General features: G+C 42.7%; 1 protein-coding gene across 2 annotated transcripts; it reads left to right on the top strand.

Annotated features, from left to right (window-relative positions):
* The first annotated feature begins 497 nt into the window (after nucleotides 1-497).
* Nucleotides 498-16824, top strand: nipal4 (NIPA like domain containing 4). 2 transcript variants are annotated; one of them, XM_034177633.1, is made up of 10 exons: nucleotides 498-641; nucleotides 7663-7770; nucleotides 8211-8348; nucleotides 9654-9710; nucleotides 10121-10211; nucleotides 11410-11570; nucleotides 11783-11950; nucleotides 12123-12202; nucleotides 12521-12733; nucleotides 15171-16824. In XM_034177633.1, exons 1-10 carry the CDS (start codon nucleotides 602-604, stop codon nucleotides 15381-15383), a joined length of 1269 nt encoding a protein of 422 aa, XP_034033524.1. In that variant the 5' UTR covers nucleotides 498-601; the 3' UTR covers nucleotides 15384-16824. The 2 variants fall into 2 exon arrangements, with proteins under 2 accessions (XP_034033524.1, XP_034033525.1); XM_034177634.1 differs by lacking the exon at nucleotides 7663-7770 and having other exon boundaries at nucleotides 514-641.
* The last annotated feature ends 338 nt before the right edge of the window (nucleotides 16825-17162 follow it).

Raw genomic sequence — 17162 nt, forward strand, 5'->3', positions numbered from 1 at the left:
GGTTTTCCCCTCAATGAAACAGCTTTTTAACATTTTGTTCAAACACTAGGGGATTAAGCAGTTTGTTAAATTTGACCTCGTAGTTTCAGTTTAATCATATTGACGCTATATTGTCTATTTATTGACTTAATAAATAAAAACATGACGTGTGTCTATTGATTATGAATGAACTCCAGTCAGAATTATGATTTAAAAGAAAAACATGAACACAAACTGAACATTTGAAACACGAATCAAAGTTCTGATTTCATCAGAAATAAATAAATAAAACATCAGCTTCTCGGTCTGGAATATAAAAAGTTCTAAGGTGGGTCCAGGTCGGACCCGGAACTCCTTTGTTTTGGCTTTGTGGGTGTGGCGTCTGGGCGGGGGGAGGGGTTAGAGGCGGCACCTGTGAGTGGCTGATCGCGGAGGGGGCGGGGTCAGATTGTTTACCTGCTGTAACTGGAGCAGGATGGAGTTCCGGGTTCTGCTGAACGAACCGCTCAGAGGTTCTGAGAGGGATTTTTTTTTTGGGGGGGGGGGGTTTCCAGTTAGAGAAAAAGAAGAAGAAGAAGAGCTGCTTTCTTTTCCCGTCGTTCCGTGCGGCGGTTGCGTCATCATGAGGAACGTTCACCTGGACAACAGGAGCTGCAGCGACGGTGAGAAAACAAACAAACAAACAAACAGACGAATAACGTGACATTTGTTTGTTTTTGTCCATCAACATTAACGCTTCTGTTAAAATATTTAAAGGTTTTCGCTCTTAAATACTAAAAATAAATAAATAAAATAAACAAAAATGCAGTTGACGGAATCTGTGATTGAGGAATAAGTGAGTTTCGAGTTTTCAGCGCAGCAGTGGCTGCTGGGTAAGTTCAAAGGTCAGTGCATATAAACATTGCGCATTAGTATTAAAATATTAGATTCAGCTGTTCTCAGTTAAAATGGTTTTTTTTTTTTTTTATAAACAGTTTAACAAACCTTTGTAAATATAACGTTATTACTAATTAATGACCTGAGCCATGAATAAAACAAAGTGGAAAAAAGAGCAAACTCAGTGTAGACATATTTTGGAGTAGTTTCTCAGATGTTTTTTTTTTTAATCTGAAACCATTCTGAACCCACTGAAAGTTTGAAACGTTTCAAACAGCCGCTGCTTTAAAATGACCTGAAACATTTTCAGAATTGCAGTTTGAAGTCCAGTCTACAGAGACAGTACCTCCAACATCAAGACTGACTGCATGGTTCTGATCCAGGTCAGAACATCAGAGTTAGAGATCTGGTTTACAGAAACACACAGGTGAAGGGAAACACTCAGAAAATGCTTCTTTGTAGAAAAGCTCCAGACTCGGAAAGTGTTACGGTGTCAAGTGTCACCACATCCACCAAACCAAATTCACACATTGGCACCATCCAGACAGACCATCCCCACCTTAGGGTGTGGGCGTGTCCTTTTTAGTTGCTGTGGTCGCCAAGGTGGGACTGTGCAGGATCAGGATCAGAGAACCTGTATGACGATCTGAGAACCTGGAAGACATTCGGAGAACCACACCACGGTGTCAAAGCTGATGTTCCCTTACAGTGCAGTTAGATGCACTGTAACCCAAAACCCTAACCTTAGACCTTGAACCCTAACCTTAGACCTAACTCTACCCACCGATTCTCTGGAGAGTCCTGGTGCCAAACGTATCCAGTCCTCGTCTTTGGTCACTGGCTAATGTTGGAATTATCCAAAGAGTTCCAGCTTCCTGACAGAATGTCAACAGGAACTACATCAAAGTTCTCAGAGAACATGGCCACACCCAGATTTAAAGAGAATGTTACCCAGGCTTTTAAACAGACACTTTCACCACCCAGAAATAATCCTAACTCTATTTTTATCAAATTAGCCATGTTCCTATAAATTATTGCAGGAAGCAGCCATTGGACCTTGACTTCTGACCTCAGTTACTGACTGATGCCCAGTGTACCTGTAAAGTTTGACCAAAACTGCTTTAGGTGTCCTTAAGATGTCTTAAAAACAGAGAGACATAAAGCAGTCACAAGAAAAATAAAATAAAAATGACTGAATGAACTTTATCACTTGACTCATTTTTCTAATCATTAATATTTACATTGACGCTGAATCAGTGGACACTTATTCGGGTCTAGAACAGTTTTTCTATGTGATGCACTGTTCAGAACGTTTTTACACTTCTCGTGTTCACGCTCTGATAAGATGCTCGACTCTCACCGGGAGCAACTCGGACATTAAGGATGATTTTCTGTCTGGTGGAGGAATTGAACCAAAGGTCTTCTGGCCACATGCTCACCCCGCTAACCTCCAGTTAGCAGTCACTGGTGTTAATAAGGCCTCCGGTGAGTCGACATAATAAGAACCACAAACTTTAACGTCATGTTACAAACATTTAATTTAATTCTTTGAAAGGAAAATTCATTTATGTGGCTTTTACCTCATTATTCTGACGGAGCCTCAGCGTTCCTTGAACTCCGGGTAGTTTTTGTAAAAGTTTCCCGTCAGACCTGCAGCAGTCGATGTGCTGCCAAAGATTGTTTTCCAGGAAGTTTTTTTTTTTTTCATATTATGTCTGGAGGTTTACGGTACCTCCAGACATAATATATATATATATATATATATATATATATATATATATATATATAAATAAAAAAAAATAATAAATTTGCAGAGAGATTCTCCAGGTGTTAATTACAGCTCCAGCTCATTACATTTTTTTTATTATTATTATTACCAGTTTAATCATATAAAAATTTCTGAATTGAATCTGTTTTAAGTCTGACAAGAATCATAATCAAATAATGATTAAAAACCCATTAAAATGAGGAAATGATCCCATGGATGAAGGTGTTGTGCGACAGTTCGGCGTATTTAAGAGATGCGTGGCGTCACGGATTAATCACTTATTAAATTAGTTATTTTTAAGGATTGAATAGTTGTCACTTGATGCAGGAGTCTTTGCGCCGCCTGTTGTCATGGTGATGTGACCTCTGACCCTTCACCTCAATGCTGTGAAGCTGATCGTTGCTGCTGCTCTTCTTGCTGAGTTGTGATCTTGTGTTTGTGCATGGAGGCGCTGTTGTTGACCGTGTAAATATTGAACCTCTCACAACAATGCAGTCGCTCATGTTCAGCGCAGTCAAACCGGTCTGAGCGGGTTTATGGACTAACACGACCCAGCAGGGGTTAGTAAAAAGTCTCCCAGTAAAATTTACAGAGAAATGTGAGGAAAGCAGATGGGTAAATATTTGATTATTTTCAGAAATACACACTTTCAAAACACTTTTCAGGTGCACACAAACAGCACTCTCTGCTGGTGTGAATCTGGTGAGTTTGCAGTTTTATCTTCAGTTACCACAGCTTATAACAACAGATAAATCCATCTGCTGCTGGATGAAAGAAAAAGCATTAAACCATTATTACATCACTGCTCATAAAACCTGCTGAACTCTATCAAGAATATTTTACTGTTAACATAAATAATTAAATTATCATATTACGCTATGTGTGTTATCAGGATAAGACTAGTTCAGTAGCCCAACGGACTATTAGTTCCACTCAGTATAATTAATTTTACCAGCCTAATGAGAAAGCAAGTAACATCCAAATTAACACACAGTCCATCAGCCAGAAAGCCAATGGTACCAATTGGGTCAAACCCAATTGGTACCATTTAAGGTGGCCAGACAACACTTACAGTCCAGCCTCAGTGTACCATCACCATCCATCCATCAGGGCGGAATGTAGAGATCAAAGATCAAAATTTAAAAATGCTCCAATCATATTGAGAATTACACCAAATTATTTGTCTGATCATAACGATTCCAAAAAAGGTATAATTTGGACTATCTGTGACTGAATGTTCTGGAGTTACAGAATAAAAGCAGCACAAATTGTGACAAAGGTCAATTTCAGTTTGTACAGGGATCACAAGTTAAAGTTGCTCAAATTTTGTTAAAAAAGTGATGCAAATTATTAGTTGAGTTAATAGAGTTTTTAAAATGAAAAGGTTGCACCATGTGTCATGCTGAGATATCAAGTTATGGGGTAACATGAACATATGTCACCTTGTTTGACTTTTACTTTGCAGACCAAACATTCAACACAGACACAACTATTCCATTTACTAATCCTATTAGCTCAACCAGTCATTCGCATCACTTTTTGCCAAAGGTTGGGTTAGTAAGGTTAGACTTTACTTGTGTGAAGCACCTTGAGGCAACTTTATTGTGATTTAGTGCTATAGAAATGAAAATAAATTGAAATTGAATTGATGTGTTGCTGTGATGATAAATCAGGTTCTTGTTCCACTAAACATGGCAGTGAGACTGTAGACTTAATAATCGAATGATCTGAAACCACTGACACAAGAGACACCGTGTCAATATTTGAGATGGTCATACCACGAGTGTGGACCAAATCCAGGGTCATGTGAGTGCATGGCTGGAATCTTAATACATCTATAATGTCCATGAATGATTTTTGCCTCATAACTCCAGAACATTCAGTCATAGATAGTCCAAACTATGGAATCTTTATGATCAGATAAATAATGTGGTGTACTTGTCAATATGATTGGAGCATCTTAAAATGTTGGCCCTCATGGTCTTGTTTTTGTACTTTATCTCTGTGAACTAATGTTTGTGGTATTTTGATATTTGCACGGTTTGATTGTTTTTTTTGTTTTTTTTTTAACTGAACATCATCACAGCAGCAGCAGCACATTTCTGCATGTCACACAATAACCTGCTACAGTGTGAAAGTAATAAAACTAACATAGAATGATTTTTGTCACCTATATATTGTTAATTGATTTTCATGCTGTGACAAATCGTCCACTTTAGTGTGAACTGAAGGAAGAAGCAGAAACTTCAGAGTGAAAGTTGAAAACATTTTAAATTTAAAGTAACCTTCCATCCATCCATCCATCCATCCATTTTCTTTCGCTTCATCCGGAGTCGGGTCGCGGGGGCAGCAGCTCAAGCAAAGCCAAGCTGCTCCTCCCGAGTGACCGAGCTCCTCACCCTATCTCTAAGGGAGTGCCCAGCCACCCTGCGGAGGAAACTCATCTCGGCCGCTTGTACTCGCCATCTCGTTCTTTCGGTCATGAGCCAAATCTCATGATGATTCCATAGGTGAGGATCGGAACGTAGATCGATTGGTAAATCGAGAGCTTTGCCCCCCTACTCAGCTCTCTCTTCACCACGACAGTCCGATACAGCGACCGCATCACTGCAGATGCTGCACCGATCCGTCTATCGATCTCACGCTCCATCCGTCCCTCACTCGTGAACAAGACCCCAAGATACTTAAACTCCTCCACTTGAGGCAAGGACACTCCACTGACCTGAAGAGGGCAAAGCACCTTTTTCCGGTCGAGAACCATGGCCTCGGATTTGGAGGTGCTGATTTACATCCCAGACGCTTCACACTCGGCTGCAAACCGCCCCAGTGCACGCTGAAGGTCCTGATTTGACGAAGCCAACAGAACTACATCGTCCGCAAACAGCAGAGACGAGATTCTGTGGTTCCCAAACCAGACCCCCTCTACACCCTGGCTGTGCCTAGAAATTCTGTCCATAAAAATAATGAACAGAACCGGTGACAAAGGGCAGCCCTGGCAGAGGCCAACGTGCACTGGAAACAGGTTTGACTTACTACCGGAAATGCAAACCAAGCTCCTGCTGCGATCGTACAGGGACCGGATAGCCCTTAGCAAAGGACCCCGGACCCCGTACTCCCGGAGCACTCCCCACAGGGTGCCCTGAGGGACACGGTCGAACGCCTTCTCTAGATCCACAAAACACATGTGGACTGGTTGGGCGAACTCCCATGAACCCTCAAGCACCCGATGGAGCATGTAGAGCTGGTCCAGTGTGCCGCGACCAGGACAAAAACCACACTGCTCCTCCTGAATCCGAGGTTTGACCATTGGTCGAATTTTCCTCTCCAGTACTCTGGAATAAACCTTACCGGGGAGGCTGAGGAGTGTGATCCCCCTATAGTTGGAACACACCCTACGGTCCCCCTTCTTAAACAGAGGGACCACAACCACGGTCTGCCAATCCTGAGGCACTGTCCCCGATCGCCACGCGATGTTGCAGAGGCGTGTCAGCCAAGACAGTCCCACAACATCCAGAGACTTAAGGTACTCAGAATGGATTTAATTCACCCCAGGAGCCTTGCCACAGAGGAGCTTTCTAACCACCTCAGTGACTTCGGCCTGTGTAATGGATGAGTCCGCCTCTGAGTCCCCAGTCTCTGCTTCCTCTTCGGAAGACGTGACGATGGGATTGAGGAGATCCTCGAAGTATTCCTTCCATCGCCCGACAACATCCCCAGTCAGGGTCAACAGCTCCCCACCCGTACCGTAAACAGTGCTGGTGGAGAGCTGCTTCCGCCTCCCGAGGCGTCGGACGGTTTACCAGAATCTCTTCGAGGCCGACCGATAGTCCTCCTCCATGGCCTCCCTGAACTCCTCCCAGACACGAGTTTTTGCCTCTGCGACCGCACGGGGTGCGGCACGCTTGGCCTGCCAGTACCTGTCAGCTGCCTCCGGGGTCCCACCTACCAACAAAGATAAGTAGGACTCCTTCTTCAGCTTGACGGCATCCCCTACTTTTGGCGTCCACCACCGGGTTTGGGGATTGCCGCCGCAACAGGCACCAAAGACCTTGCGACCACAGCTACGAGCGGCCGCATCAACAATGGAGGTGGAGAACATGGTCCACTCGGACTCCATGTCTCCAACCTCCCCCGGGATCTGGGAGAAGCTCTCCTGGAGCTGGGAGTTGAAGACCTCGCTGACAGAGGGTACCGCCTGTCGTTCCCAGCAGACCCTCACGATACGTTTGGGCCTGCCAGGTCTGACCGGCTTCCTCCCCTCCCAGCGGATCCAACTCACCACCAGGTGGTGATTGGTCGATAGCTCTGCCCCTCTGTTCACTCGAGTGTCCGAGACACATGGCCGAAGGTCAGATGATACGACTACAAAGTCGATCATCGACCTCCGGCTCAGGGTGTCCTGGTGCCACGTGCACTTATGGACACCCTTGTGCTCGAACATGGTGTTCGTGATGGACAAACTGTGACTAGCACAGAAGTCCAACAACTGAACACCACTCGGGTTCAGATCGGCTGTGCTTCCCGATCACCCCACTCCAGGTCTCACTGTCGCCGCCCACGTGGGCATTGAAATCCCCCAGGAGAACAATGGAGTCCCCAGTCAGAGCGCTATCTAGTACCCCTCCCAGGGACTCCAAGAAGGTCGGGTACTCTCCACTGCCGCTCAGCCCGTAGGCCGAGACAACGGTGAGAGACCTGTCCCCGACCCGAAGGTGTAGGGACACGACCCTCTCGTTCACTGGAGTAAACTTCAACACATGGCGACTGAGCTGGGGAGCAATAAGCAATGTGACCCCAGCTCTCTGCCTCTCCCTGTGGGCAACACCAGAAAAATGAAGCGTTCTGAACTGCCCTTAGTCTGACCCGTCACCTAGGACCTATTTGCCTTGGGAGACCCTACAAGGGGCACAAAGCCCCCGACAACATAGCTCCTAGGATCATCCGGGTAGGCAAACTCCCCCACCACGATAAGGTGGCAGCTAGAGGGGGAGTAAAAGTAAAGTAACCTAAACGTTTTATTTATTTTATTATGTATTCAGGTGCTGGTATCAGACTGTGGTGTGGTTCTCAGTCTACAGTGTGTCTGCTCTCTGCGGACCGACCTCTGACCTGTGGCTCCTTCACAAACCTGAGCAGCAACACACAAGGTGAGACTGAATACATCCCCAATGTTTTAAGAGGGCGGGGTCAGTGTGATGTCACAGTCCTGTAACCGAACTGTCACATGGTTCCAGTGGGTGGAGTGAGCGAGCGCGTGTGACTGTGGATTCAGCTTCAGAGAGGATCTGCACTGATGTCGGAGGTCACGGATCGTAGTGATGATCATGTGACTAAAGTGGCTCTTACACTCGGACCAGTGTGATACAGTTTCCCGCCGTAATGGGAGGAGTAATAACTTGGTGCCTCTTGGTTCACAAACAGTTCCTGCCTGGCTGTGTTTGAGTCCTGAGCAGGAAGACCATTCAAATAAACGCTGCCTCATTTTCTCTGAGTTAACTTTGAAGCAAAAACCCACTTAGATGATTGTAACAGGTTGCTGCTCCGCCCCTTTATCTGCATATTAATGACAGCTGCTGTCCTTGTGCAGGAGTTCTGACCGGTCGGACCTATAACCTGTGGCTGGGTCTCACTCTGGCCCTGATGTCCGCCTTCCTGATTGGTGGAAGTGTCATTCTCAAGAAGAAAGCCCTCCTCCGGTTGGCCAGAAATGGCCAGGTCCGAGCAGGTGGGTGGAGCCTCACCTTCAGTTTGTCTCAATAAGTGATATGAGGTTAGCAACATTTTCCTCCTGAAATCAGCCCTTAATATTTAAGATATTTACGGTAAAAACACATCCTTGAGTTCAGGCTGTGGATTCATCACACGGAACATTTCAGCCACAAAACATCTGTGAATTGACCAGTGTTGGGCACAGCTAGCCAAAAAGTTAGCTTCGATAACCATTAATCCGCTAACTGAAAAGTTATCTTTTATAACACTAAACCAATAAACTGATAAAAACATTTATCGGAAGTTACAGATAACCGATAACTTTTAGTATTGATTTGGACGCGGCCACATCAGATTACACTGTCGGCTTCTGATAAAACAGTTTCACTTTAAGCGCCGCAGGGGCTGCTAGGTAAATTCAAGAATCAAATCATTCCCAGGCAGGATCACAAACACAAAAAAGAACGCATGAAAAATAAATGAATAAAAAAATAAAACCCCAAACACTGTCATCATCTTTCAAAAGCAGTAAAACACAGTATTAGAAGTCACAGTTTATGTCAGTATTAGATACACCGTCATTTACAAACTAAAAGCTGCTGCTTTTTTTGCACGCTTTGAACCCTGCGGCTTAACCGAAATACGTCCATTAATGAATTGATTGGCAGAATAAAAGACAAGTAGTAAATATAAATTCTTACCTGTTAGTTTCAGCGGGATTCATTAAGTTCTGAAGAAAAATAATAATCCACATAAAGGGTCCTGATTATACAAAACAGTGTCTAAGAAAAGTCCCTCTGTAACACAGCTGCACTGTGAGAGCTCCTCTCTCCCACCGAGTCTTGGCAATTAAATTATCCCATCAGCCACAAAGAAATAAAATGAAATAATTTTAAAATTTGTCCATTTTGTTTCTGTGTTGAGCGGACGGTAACAGTGTAACGTCCAAAGTGAAGCTGAACTACACTTGAGTAAATGTGAGGCTCAAAAATATCCAGGCTTTGATGGGTCATTGAACCCAAGACCATTTTGCTTGCTGAAGTTGACATCTAATACCAAGAAACCTGGGTGGGGTCTTTAGAGTTACTCAGTAGACAAGACAAAGGGTTTTATTTGAAGTTTACATCATTTCTAAGGTCATCTAATTATTTTGTTATTTCCTCTTTCTGGTTTGGTTCTGGAGTCAACCACCATATCATATTTTACAAACTACAAATGTGGTGATGACATTAAACAGGAAACATGTTGATTACGTGTGTGTGTGTGTGTGTGTGTGTGTGTGTGTGTGTGTGTGTGTGTGTGTGTGTGTGTGTGTGTTTAGGTGATGGAGGTCACGGCTACCTGAAGGACTGGCTGTGGTGGGGCGGCCTGTTAACCAGTAAAACCTTTACACCTCATTTCATTTAGAACCACTGGATGAAATATTAATGTGCTGTTATAAAATAACAAAACTGACAAACTATTTCTCCATGTTCATTTATTGATTTATGTCAAGAAACCATCTGTAAGAGTTGATCATTTCGCTGTTGTAGATACGTACAAAAACTTTATTTTTCCCAAAGTGACAGAAATTCTCCTGAACTTATATTTTTGCTTTAATAGTTTTATCCAATTTATATCATGTTATGACAAATTATTTTTAAAGGGAGTTCAAAGGGAATAATTTTAGAATTTTTTAAGATTTTTTTTTTTCAAACTTTTAAAACTATTTTAAAAACCGTGTTTCTCTCTCTCTCTCTCTCTCTCTCTCTCTCTCTCTCTCTCTCTCTCTCTCTCTCTCTCTCTCAGTGGGGGTGGGGGAAGCCTGTAATTTTGCTGCCTACATGTTCTCTCCGGCCACACTGGTGACTCCTCTGGGTGCTCTAAGTGTCCTCATCAGGTAAAGATTTCAGTTCTAATTTTATTGGGGGGTGGGGGGAGGTATGGAGTTAAAATTGTCTCATTAATATTTGTAAATGCACACAGGGTGATCTACAAATAATCATTGATTTGCAAATGTGTTCAGATAGTTTCAGCATTTGTGGATCACCAATTACACGCATTCATCGCTTTCCTCTGCGACGTCATTTTGAGACATTCTTTTCGCGAACACAGATCCACAAACAAATGCCTGATTCCCAAATACACACGCACACTGGATATCCACTAGATGGCAGTGTGGTTCCATTCATTGATGTGGCTGAAACTATATGCTCCCCGATGACTCTAATCGTGATCGTTACTGAGTATTTAAAATGCTTATCGCAAAGCGTTCTCTTTTTTTACGACATAATGCAAGTTTTATAAGTCCGCGGACACTGATCTGTGTGTTACAGATACAAATCAGTTTCCTTGGATCCGCGGAGCCTGCCTGTTGCGACAGTTGTCGTAAAGCGGGACTGGTTGGTTGCTGCGGTGACGCTGTGTGGCTCCTGTGCGAAGCTTAGCTAAATGTAGCAACTGTTAGAACTTTCACTTTGTGTCACGGAGCAAGCACAGGCGCAATGCTGTTTAATATGCTTATTTGAACCACTGCGTTAAAGAGTACAACACTAACACCCCCGCCCCCTTTCCCATAATTCAGCTTGCCACATCAATGAATGGAACCACACTGCCATCTAGTGGATATCCAGTGTGCGTGTGTATTTGTGAATCAGTCGGCATTTGTTTGTGGATCTGTGTTCGCGAAAAGAATGTCTCAAAATGACGTCGCAGAGGAAAGCAATGAATGCGTGTAATTGGTGATCCACAAATGCTGAAACTCAATTCACAAATACAATTTCCAGTTTTACAAATGTAATTTTTTTTTTTTTTTTTTACAAATTAAGTTTTATATTTGCAAATACAACATTATCTGCAAAGACCAATTTACAAGTTACAAATATGAAATTTGCATTTGTGGATAGCTGAACACATTTGCAAATCAATGATTATTTGTAGATCACCCTGTGTGCGTTTACAAATATTAATGACACAATTTTAACTCCATAGGGGGGTGGTGGTTCTGATGAACACGTTCTTCTTAGCCTTCAGACATTTATATATACATTTTTATTTTTATTTTTGCCGTCAAGTTGAACGGTTTGTGCGTCTTTCAGTGCAGTTCTGTCCTCCTACCTGTTGGGGGAGATATTGAACGTGGTGGGGAAGCTGGGCTGCATGCTCTGTGTGCTGGGAAGCATCCTATTGGTTATCCACGCCCCCCAAGAACAGGAAGTGACATCGCTAGAGGACATGACCAATAAGCTTTTGGAGCCTGGTGAGGGGGCGGAGTCACAGTTATCTGATTTTGTAAAACTATAAATGAGACATTTGATGGGTTATTGAACCCTGTCTAAAAGTAGACAGAACACAGGACCAGACCACAGTACCTGGAACCCGTGTGTGTGTGTGTGTGTGTGTGTGTGTGTGTGTGTGTGTGTGTGTGTGTGTGTGTGTGTGTGTGTGTGTGTGTGTGTGTGTGTGTGTCAGGATTCCTGGTGTACGCCTCGGCAGTCCTGCTCCTGTGTGCCGTCCTGGTTCTGTACTGTTCTCCTCGGTTCGGACACTCTAACATCCTGGTCTATATCAGCGTCTGCTCTCTGCTCGGTGCCTTCACGGTGTCCTCGGTGAAGGGACTCGCCATCGTCATCCACACAGGTGAGACGCCGCATTTGCTAGAAAACCGTGATCTCACACAGGTGGAGGCAGAACAAATAAAACGTCACCACGACGCTGGCTGTCGCTCCCGGATTTTGGGCTCAGTCGGGGCTAAATGACCGTGCTGGTTCACCCTGGATGTGATTATTGACTGATTTGTTTTTCTCTCTAGTGTTGTTTGATGTTTATGTTCTTGCTCGCCCGCTCACCTGGATCTTGCTGCTCACGCTCATCATTTCCGTGGTAACACAGGTAAAGTCTTTTTTAAGTCTGGTGATGGCACCATTTGTTCGTGAAAACACATCAGTGCATCTGCTGTCTGTTCCTTGTTTTGTAAAAGTTGCTGTTCTGTTTGTTTTTCTCTCTGTCTGTTTTTCTGTGTTTGTTTGTTCTGTTTGTTTTTCTGTGTTTGTTTGTTCTGTTTGTTTTTCTGTGTTTGTTTGTTCTGTTTGTTTTTCTGTGTTTGTTTGTTCTGTTTGTTTTTCTGTGTCTTTGTTTTCTTCTCTCTGTTTGTCTGTCTGTCTGTCTCTGTTTGTTTTTCTCTTTTTCTGTCTGTGTGTTTGTTTACAGGTGAATTACCTGAACAAGTCTCTGGACACCTTCAACACCCTGCTGGTCTACCCGATTTACTATGTCTTCTTCACCTCCGTGGTGCTCTCCACCTCCATCATCCTTTTCCAGGAGTGGAGGAGCATGGCGGCCATTGACATTGTCACCACCTTGGGGGCCTTCCTGGTAATTGTAGTGGGTGTGGCCATGCTGCACCTCTTCAGAGAGCTGCAGGTCAGTCCTCTGAGGACCACACGGTGCTTTTACATTTGGACTTAATCCTGTTAACAGAAAGAGAAGCAGAATGACTCTCAGACACAGAACAAGTGCTGTAGAGTCACGTAACGGACTCTGGAGGCGGGTCCAAGTTCTATTTTCTATCAGGAGAGTCCATAAACTGAGCCCAGAGCCAGACACTGGACACAAAGGATTGAATTTACTGTGTTCATTAAGAACATGATGTCAGCCACTCAGAGGGGCGCGTCGCTCCTTTTTTAGGCAGCTGCACGGTGCTCAGATCCAAATCATTTCTGGTGAATTAACGGTTTAGTCTCAAGCAGCTGGCGAGCACAGTGGACAGCAGCCACCAAAGTTCCCTGAGGTGAAACCATTTCACAGGAACAGTCATTCTGACTTTAATGGATGTTTACAGTTGGTTTTTTTGTGTTTTTATGGCGTTTATTGTCACTTGGCTTTTTTGTGGGATGAGGTTGTGTTTTTTTGTGATGAACAACATTGCTTCACTTTATAAAGTCACTTCACAGATACTGACCTCGAATATGTTTGTCATGTGACCTTCGGCAGCTTTGAACATGTCTGACATTAATAATGCCATTTGAGTTCGACTGATACTGGATTTTTAAGGTTGATACTGATCTGAAATCCGATGTACCATCCAGTATTCTTTTTCCGTTAAAGACATAGCATAAGCAAGGATTTCCCCGAACATTTGTTGAGTGCAGTTTTTGTAATGAGGGGGAGGTGATGGGGGAGGTGATGGTCTAGTGGTTAAGGTGTTGGGCTTGAGTCCAGAAGATCATGGGTTCAAATCCCCGCCTGACTGGAAAATCACTAAGGGCCCTTGGGCAAGGCCTTTAATCCCCTATTGCTCCCGGTGTGTAGCGAGCGCCTTGTATGGCAGCACCCTGACATCGGGGTGAATGTGAGGCATAATTGTAAAGCGCTTTGAGCATCTGATACAGATGGAAAAGCGCTATATAAATGCAGTCCATTAATGAGTCCTCACCGAGGTAATGTGACATAAGTCTAAAGTTAAACTTGTTTTATTGACATCAGCTGAATTCGAACAATCATATTATGTAGGCTGACAGGCTCAAAAGAAAATAAGTTACATTGTATAGTTTATCTACTCCTTACCATTCAGTCTTTTAGGTTTCACGTTCTTTCTTTAGTTAGCTGTAGCGTTTTATTATTGTTTAAGGTGTGTATTTCACATAACGACAAGCAACTTACCACAATACACTACAACAATTAAAATGATTTCTGTGCTGACTATAGGGGAGATTCAGATCACCCTCTGGTGGACAAACTCTGCAATGACAACACTCATGCCATACTTGATCTTCCGTCTCTTCATTTCTTTTTAATTTTTATCAGTTGTTATAAACGGCAATACTAATTTATGTGCAAGTGGCTTATATCAGCTGATTATATTGGCACACGGATTGATTGGTCCGGCTCTATTTGTGACACAGGGAGAGACAGGTCTCACAACTATTTCAGGGTGCATGTGTGTTGTGAATCCACTTATGTAAGGTGTGTCTGAGTGCATTGCTCTTTATGCTGTTCTACACTGCGCTGGACTGTAGACCTGGTTTGATCAGTGAACCAGTTCTGTGCCAGGCCACACCTTTTCAGATGACACACCCACATCAGCACCAGTGTTGTTGTTATTTTGAGGACACGGGTGTTTGGTGTTATAATGATGACTGTGAAAGATCAGGGTCTATGAGTTGTTAAAGTACTGATTTGTGTTGGTACCACCACAAAGTTACTCCAGGTTCAGGGTCTTTCCATCCTGTGTGAAGCAGGAAGTAGGATTTGTGGGTTAAGCAATGGTCACATTAGTTGCAGGGAGCAGCACGCGTCAGAGGAAAAGTGATGACTTGCTGTTCCTTTTCTGTCAGAGTGGGCAGGAGTTTTGCAACGGCAAGAGACAACGGTTGTTCTGCTGCCAGCTAGGTGGGGCCAAAATAGACCAGAAGTATGTTTTATGCAAATGCTGAGAGACACAATGCAGCAATGACAAATCGGAATGAACCGACAGCGTAACATCAGCTAGTCACTGACTTGAATAAAATAATCCAAGATGACGGAAACGCTCCAAAAATCTTATTTTTGTGTAAAATCAACATGTTTCTCACATATTTTGTAAAGGTTTGCCATGAATACACTTCTAAATCTAAAAGCACTGTTTTTGTAACTAGATGACACCTCTGAAGTGATTTACGGACATCTAATGGAGGCGTTAGCATGCACGCTGCTTTGCTAATCAGACACATTTGTGATTGTTGTTGATAAAATGCAGCAAGGTCCGGTTTAACTCGGTTCAAATCCTTAATGCAGGCAATTCAGGCAATTTGCAGTAATTTATAAGTAATTCCACCTCGCTGTCTTCTCACCCTGCACCGGTTCACATCTGTCAATGCAGATGACCATGACACAACTGACCAATCAGCTGTCCCAGCCAGTGGAGAGGGAGGAGCTTGCAGCAGAAGTTTCTCCTGATGGCCAATCTTCAGCAGTCACCACAGCAAGGAGGAGGAGCCAAAAGGAGGACAAATACAGACTGATAGACAACATGGTGATTGACAGTCTGCCTCCCATGAGGGAGGAGGGGCCTCGAGTCTTCATCATCAGCTGAAGGACAAAAGTGGGAGGAGCCACAGGTTTGAGTCTCAGTGTAGGTTTTCAAAATCAGACAAACCCTCAAGATGCAAATGAGAAACAGAAAAATAACCCACCGAGTCCACGTTAACCCTATTTTACAGTTCTTCACTCAGCAAGAAGATAAACGTGTAGAAACGTGAGCGCAGTCGAGGAAAAAGGATTTTCTGTGAGAAAATCAACATGCAGGGAATTAAAATTAGCGCTCGGAACAAATGTTAGCTCTATTTTCCAATAAATTTAAATAGTTTCAGTCGATTAAAGAGTTGATTGACAGGTTTTATTCAGTGTGGTTGAAGTATTGCTTTGACAGCGTGAATTCATGTGTCATTAGAGGGGAAGCTTGAATCTGAGTGCAGAAGTCAGATCTCAGAAAGGGTTTATTCTGTGTTTCACTGGACGCGTGAAGCAGATACGTTCTCCAGAGCTGCACGGAATCAAAGCGTCTCTCGCTCTCAGTGATCACATTCATGAAGCTCCGTGAATTTAATAATATAAAGAGTTTAACAGAAGTATGTCCAGTTACTTTTGGTCCTGATAAAATCTGAGGCTGCATTCTTAAGTGTCATAATTCAAAGACATCTCAGTTTAAAACCAGCATTCTGCACGACAGACTTATTTTCACTGCTCAGATTTAATGTTAATATTCTGTAAATTTGCTGCTAAAATAACAACACACCACCACCACCCCATCCATGTCCAAATATTTATGGCCCTGTGTGGATTTTTACTGTGAATTTTTGTGACTGATAAGTTTGTTTGCTGCTGATGACTGAAGTTTATGAAGCACAAACACGTTTAAATATTGTTTTAATCTTTTCCGTCACACTGCAGTGTTTTATTTTTTGTGTTTAAAGGTTTGTTCCATCCTGGATATTTTCCACAGTTTATGAACACAAACTCAATCATTTCAATCTTGTGTTTTTGCAGAAAAACGTTATTATTGAAATTCACTTTAAATGTTAACTGATAATTTGTGTTGAAATGTCAAAAATCAGTGTGTTTGTGGGTTTGTACGAACTTCTTTTTTTGTCTCTGCAGTTGTTCATTTTCACTCTAATCTGACTTCAGATCTGAGCTGAAGAAGGAACCACTTCCCTCCAGTGTTTCAGAACAGGAACTGTGTGGTTCCTGCACAGTTCCCCACTCACTGTTACAACCTGAAGGTTCTAAAAAAAAAAAACCAAACACTTCACAAACATATCAGACCAGTTACTGAGCAGGTTTTAAATCATTTCTTTATCATTTCACTGAATGAAGAACATTTCAGTAAAACAAAATCAGTTTGTTTGTTTTTAAGGACATTTATTTATTTATGGTTTTGTCTGATTATATATTTTGATTTTTATTGTAGAATAGTTGTAATTATCTCTGATATACTAGTTGATTCTTGAATTAAATGTAATGATCAAAATCTGGCTTCTGTGTTATTTTTCCTTGTTTCTTTTTCTATATGATGTATTTTATTTACTGGTTGGTTAAACTTGTCTTTGGGCTCAGTACTGCAGTATTTAGAAGCAAAATACCTGTATGTACCTGCCCAGAACATCAAATATTCACATAACCGCTCAGACTTCACAGGCTCATATATGATTAACATGCTAAAGTTTAAGATGTTCCACTGCACACATCCTGCAGCCTAATAGTTTTTATTTAATGTATTAAAAATCACACTCATTTAATTTTACAAAAAAAAAACCCTGAGAAGACAAAGTGTGTATGTGTGTGTATATATGTATATGTATATATATATATA

The sequence above is a fragment of the Thalassophryne amazonica genome, chromosome 9 (assembly GCF_902500255.1).
Source record: "Thalassophryne amazonica chromosome 9, fThaAma1.1, whole genome shotgun sequence".
Classification (NCBI taxonomy): domain Eukaryota; kingdom Metazoa; phylum Chordata; class Actinopteri; order Batrachoidiformes; family Batrachoididae; genus Thalassophryne; species Thalassophryne amazonica.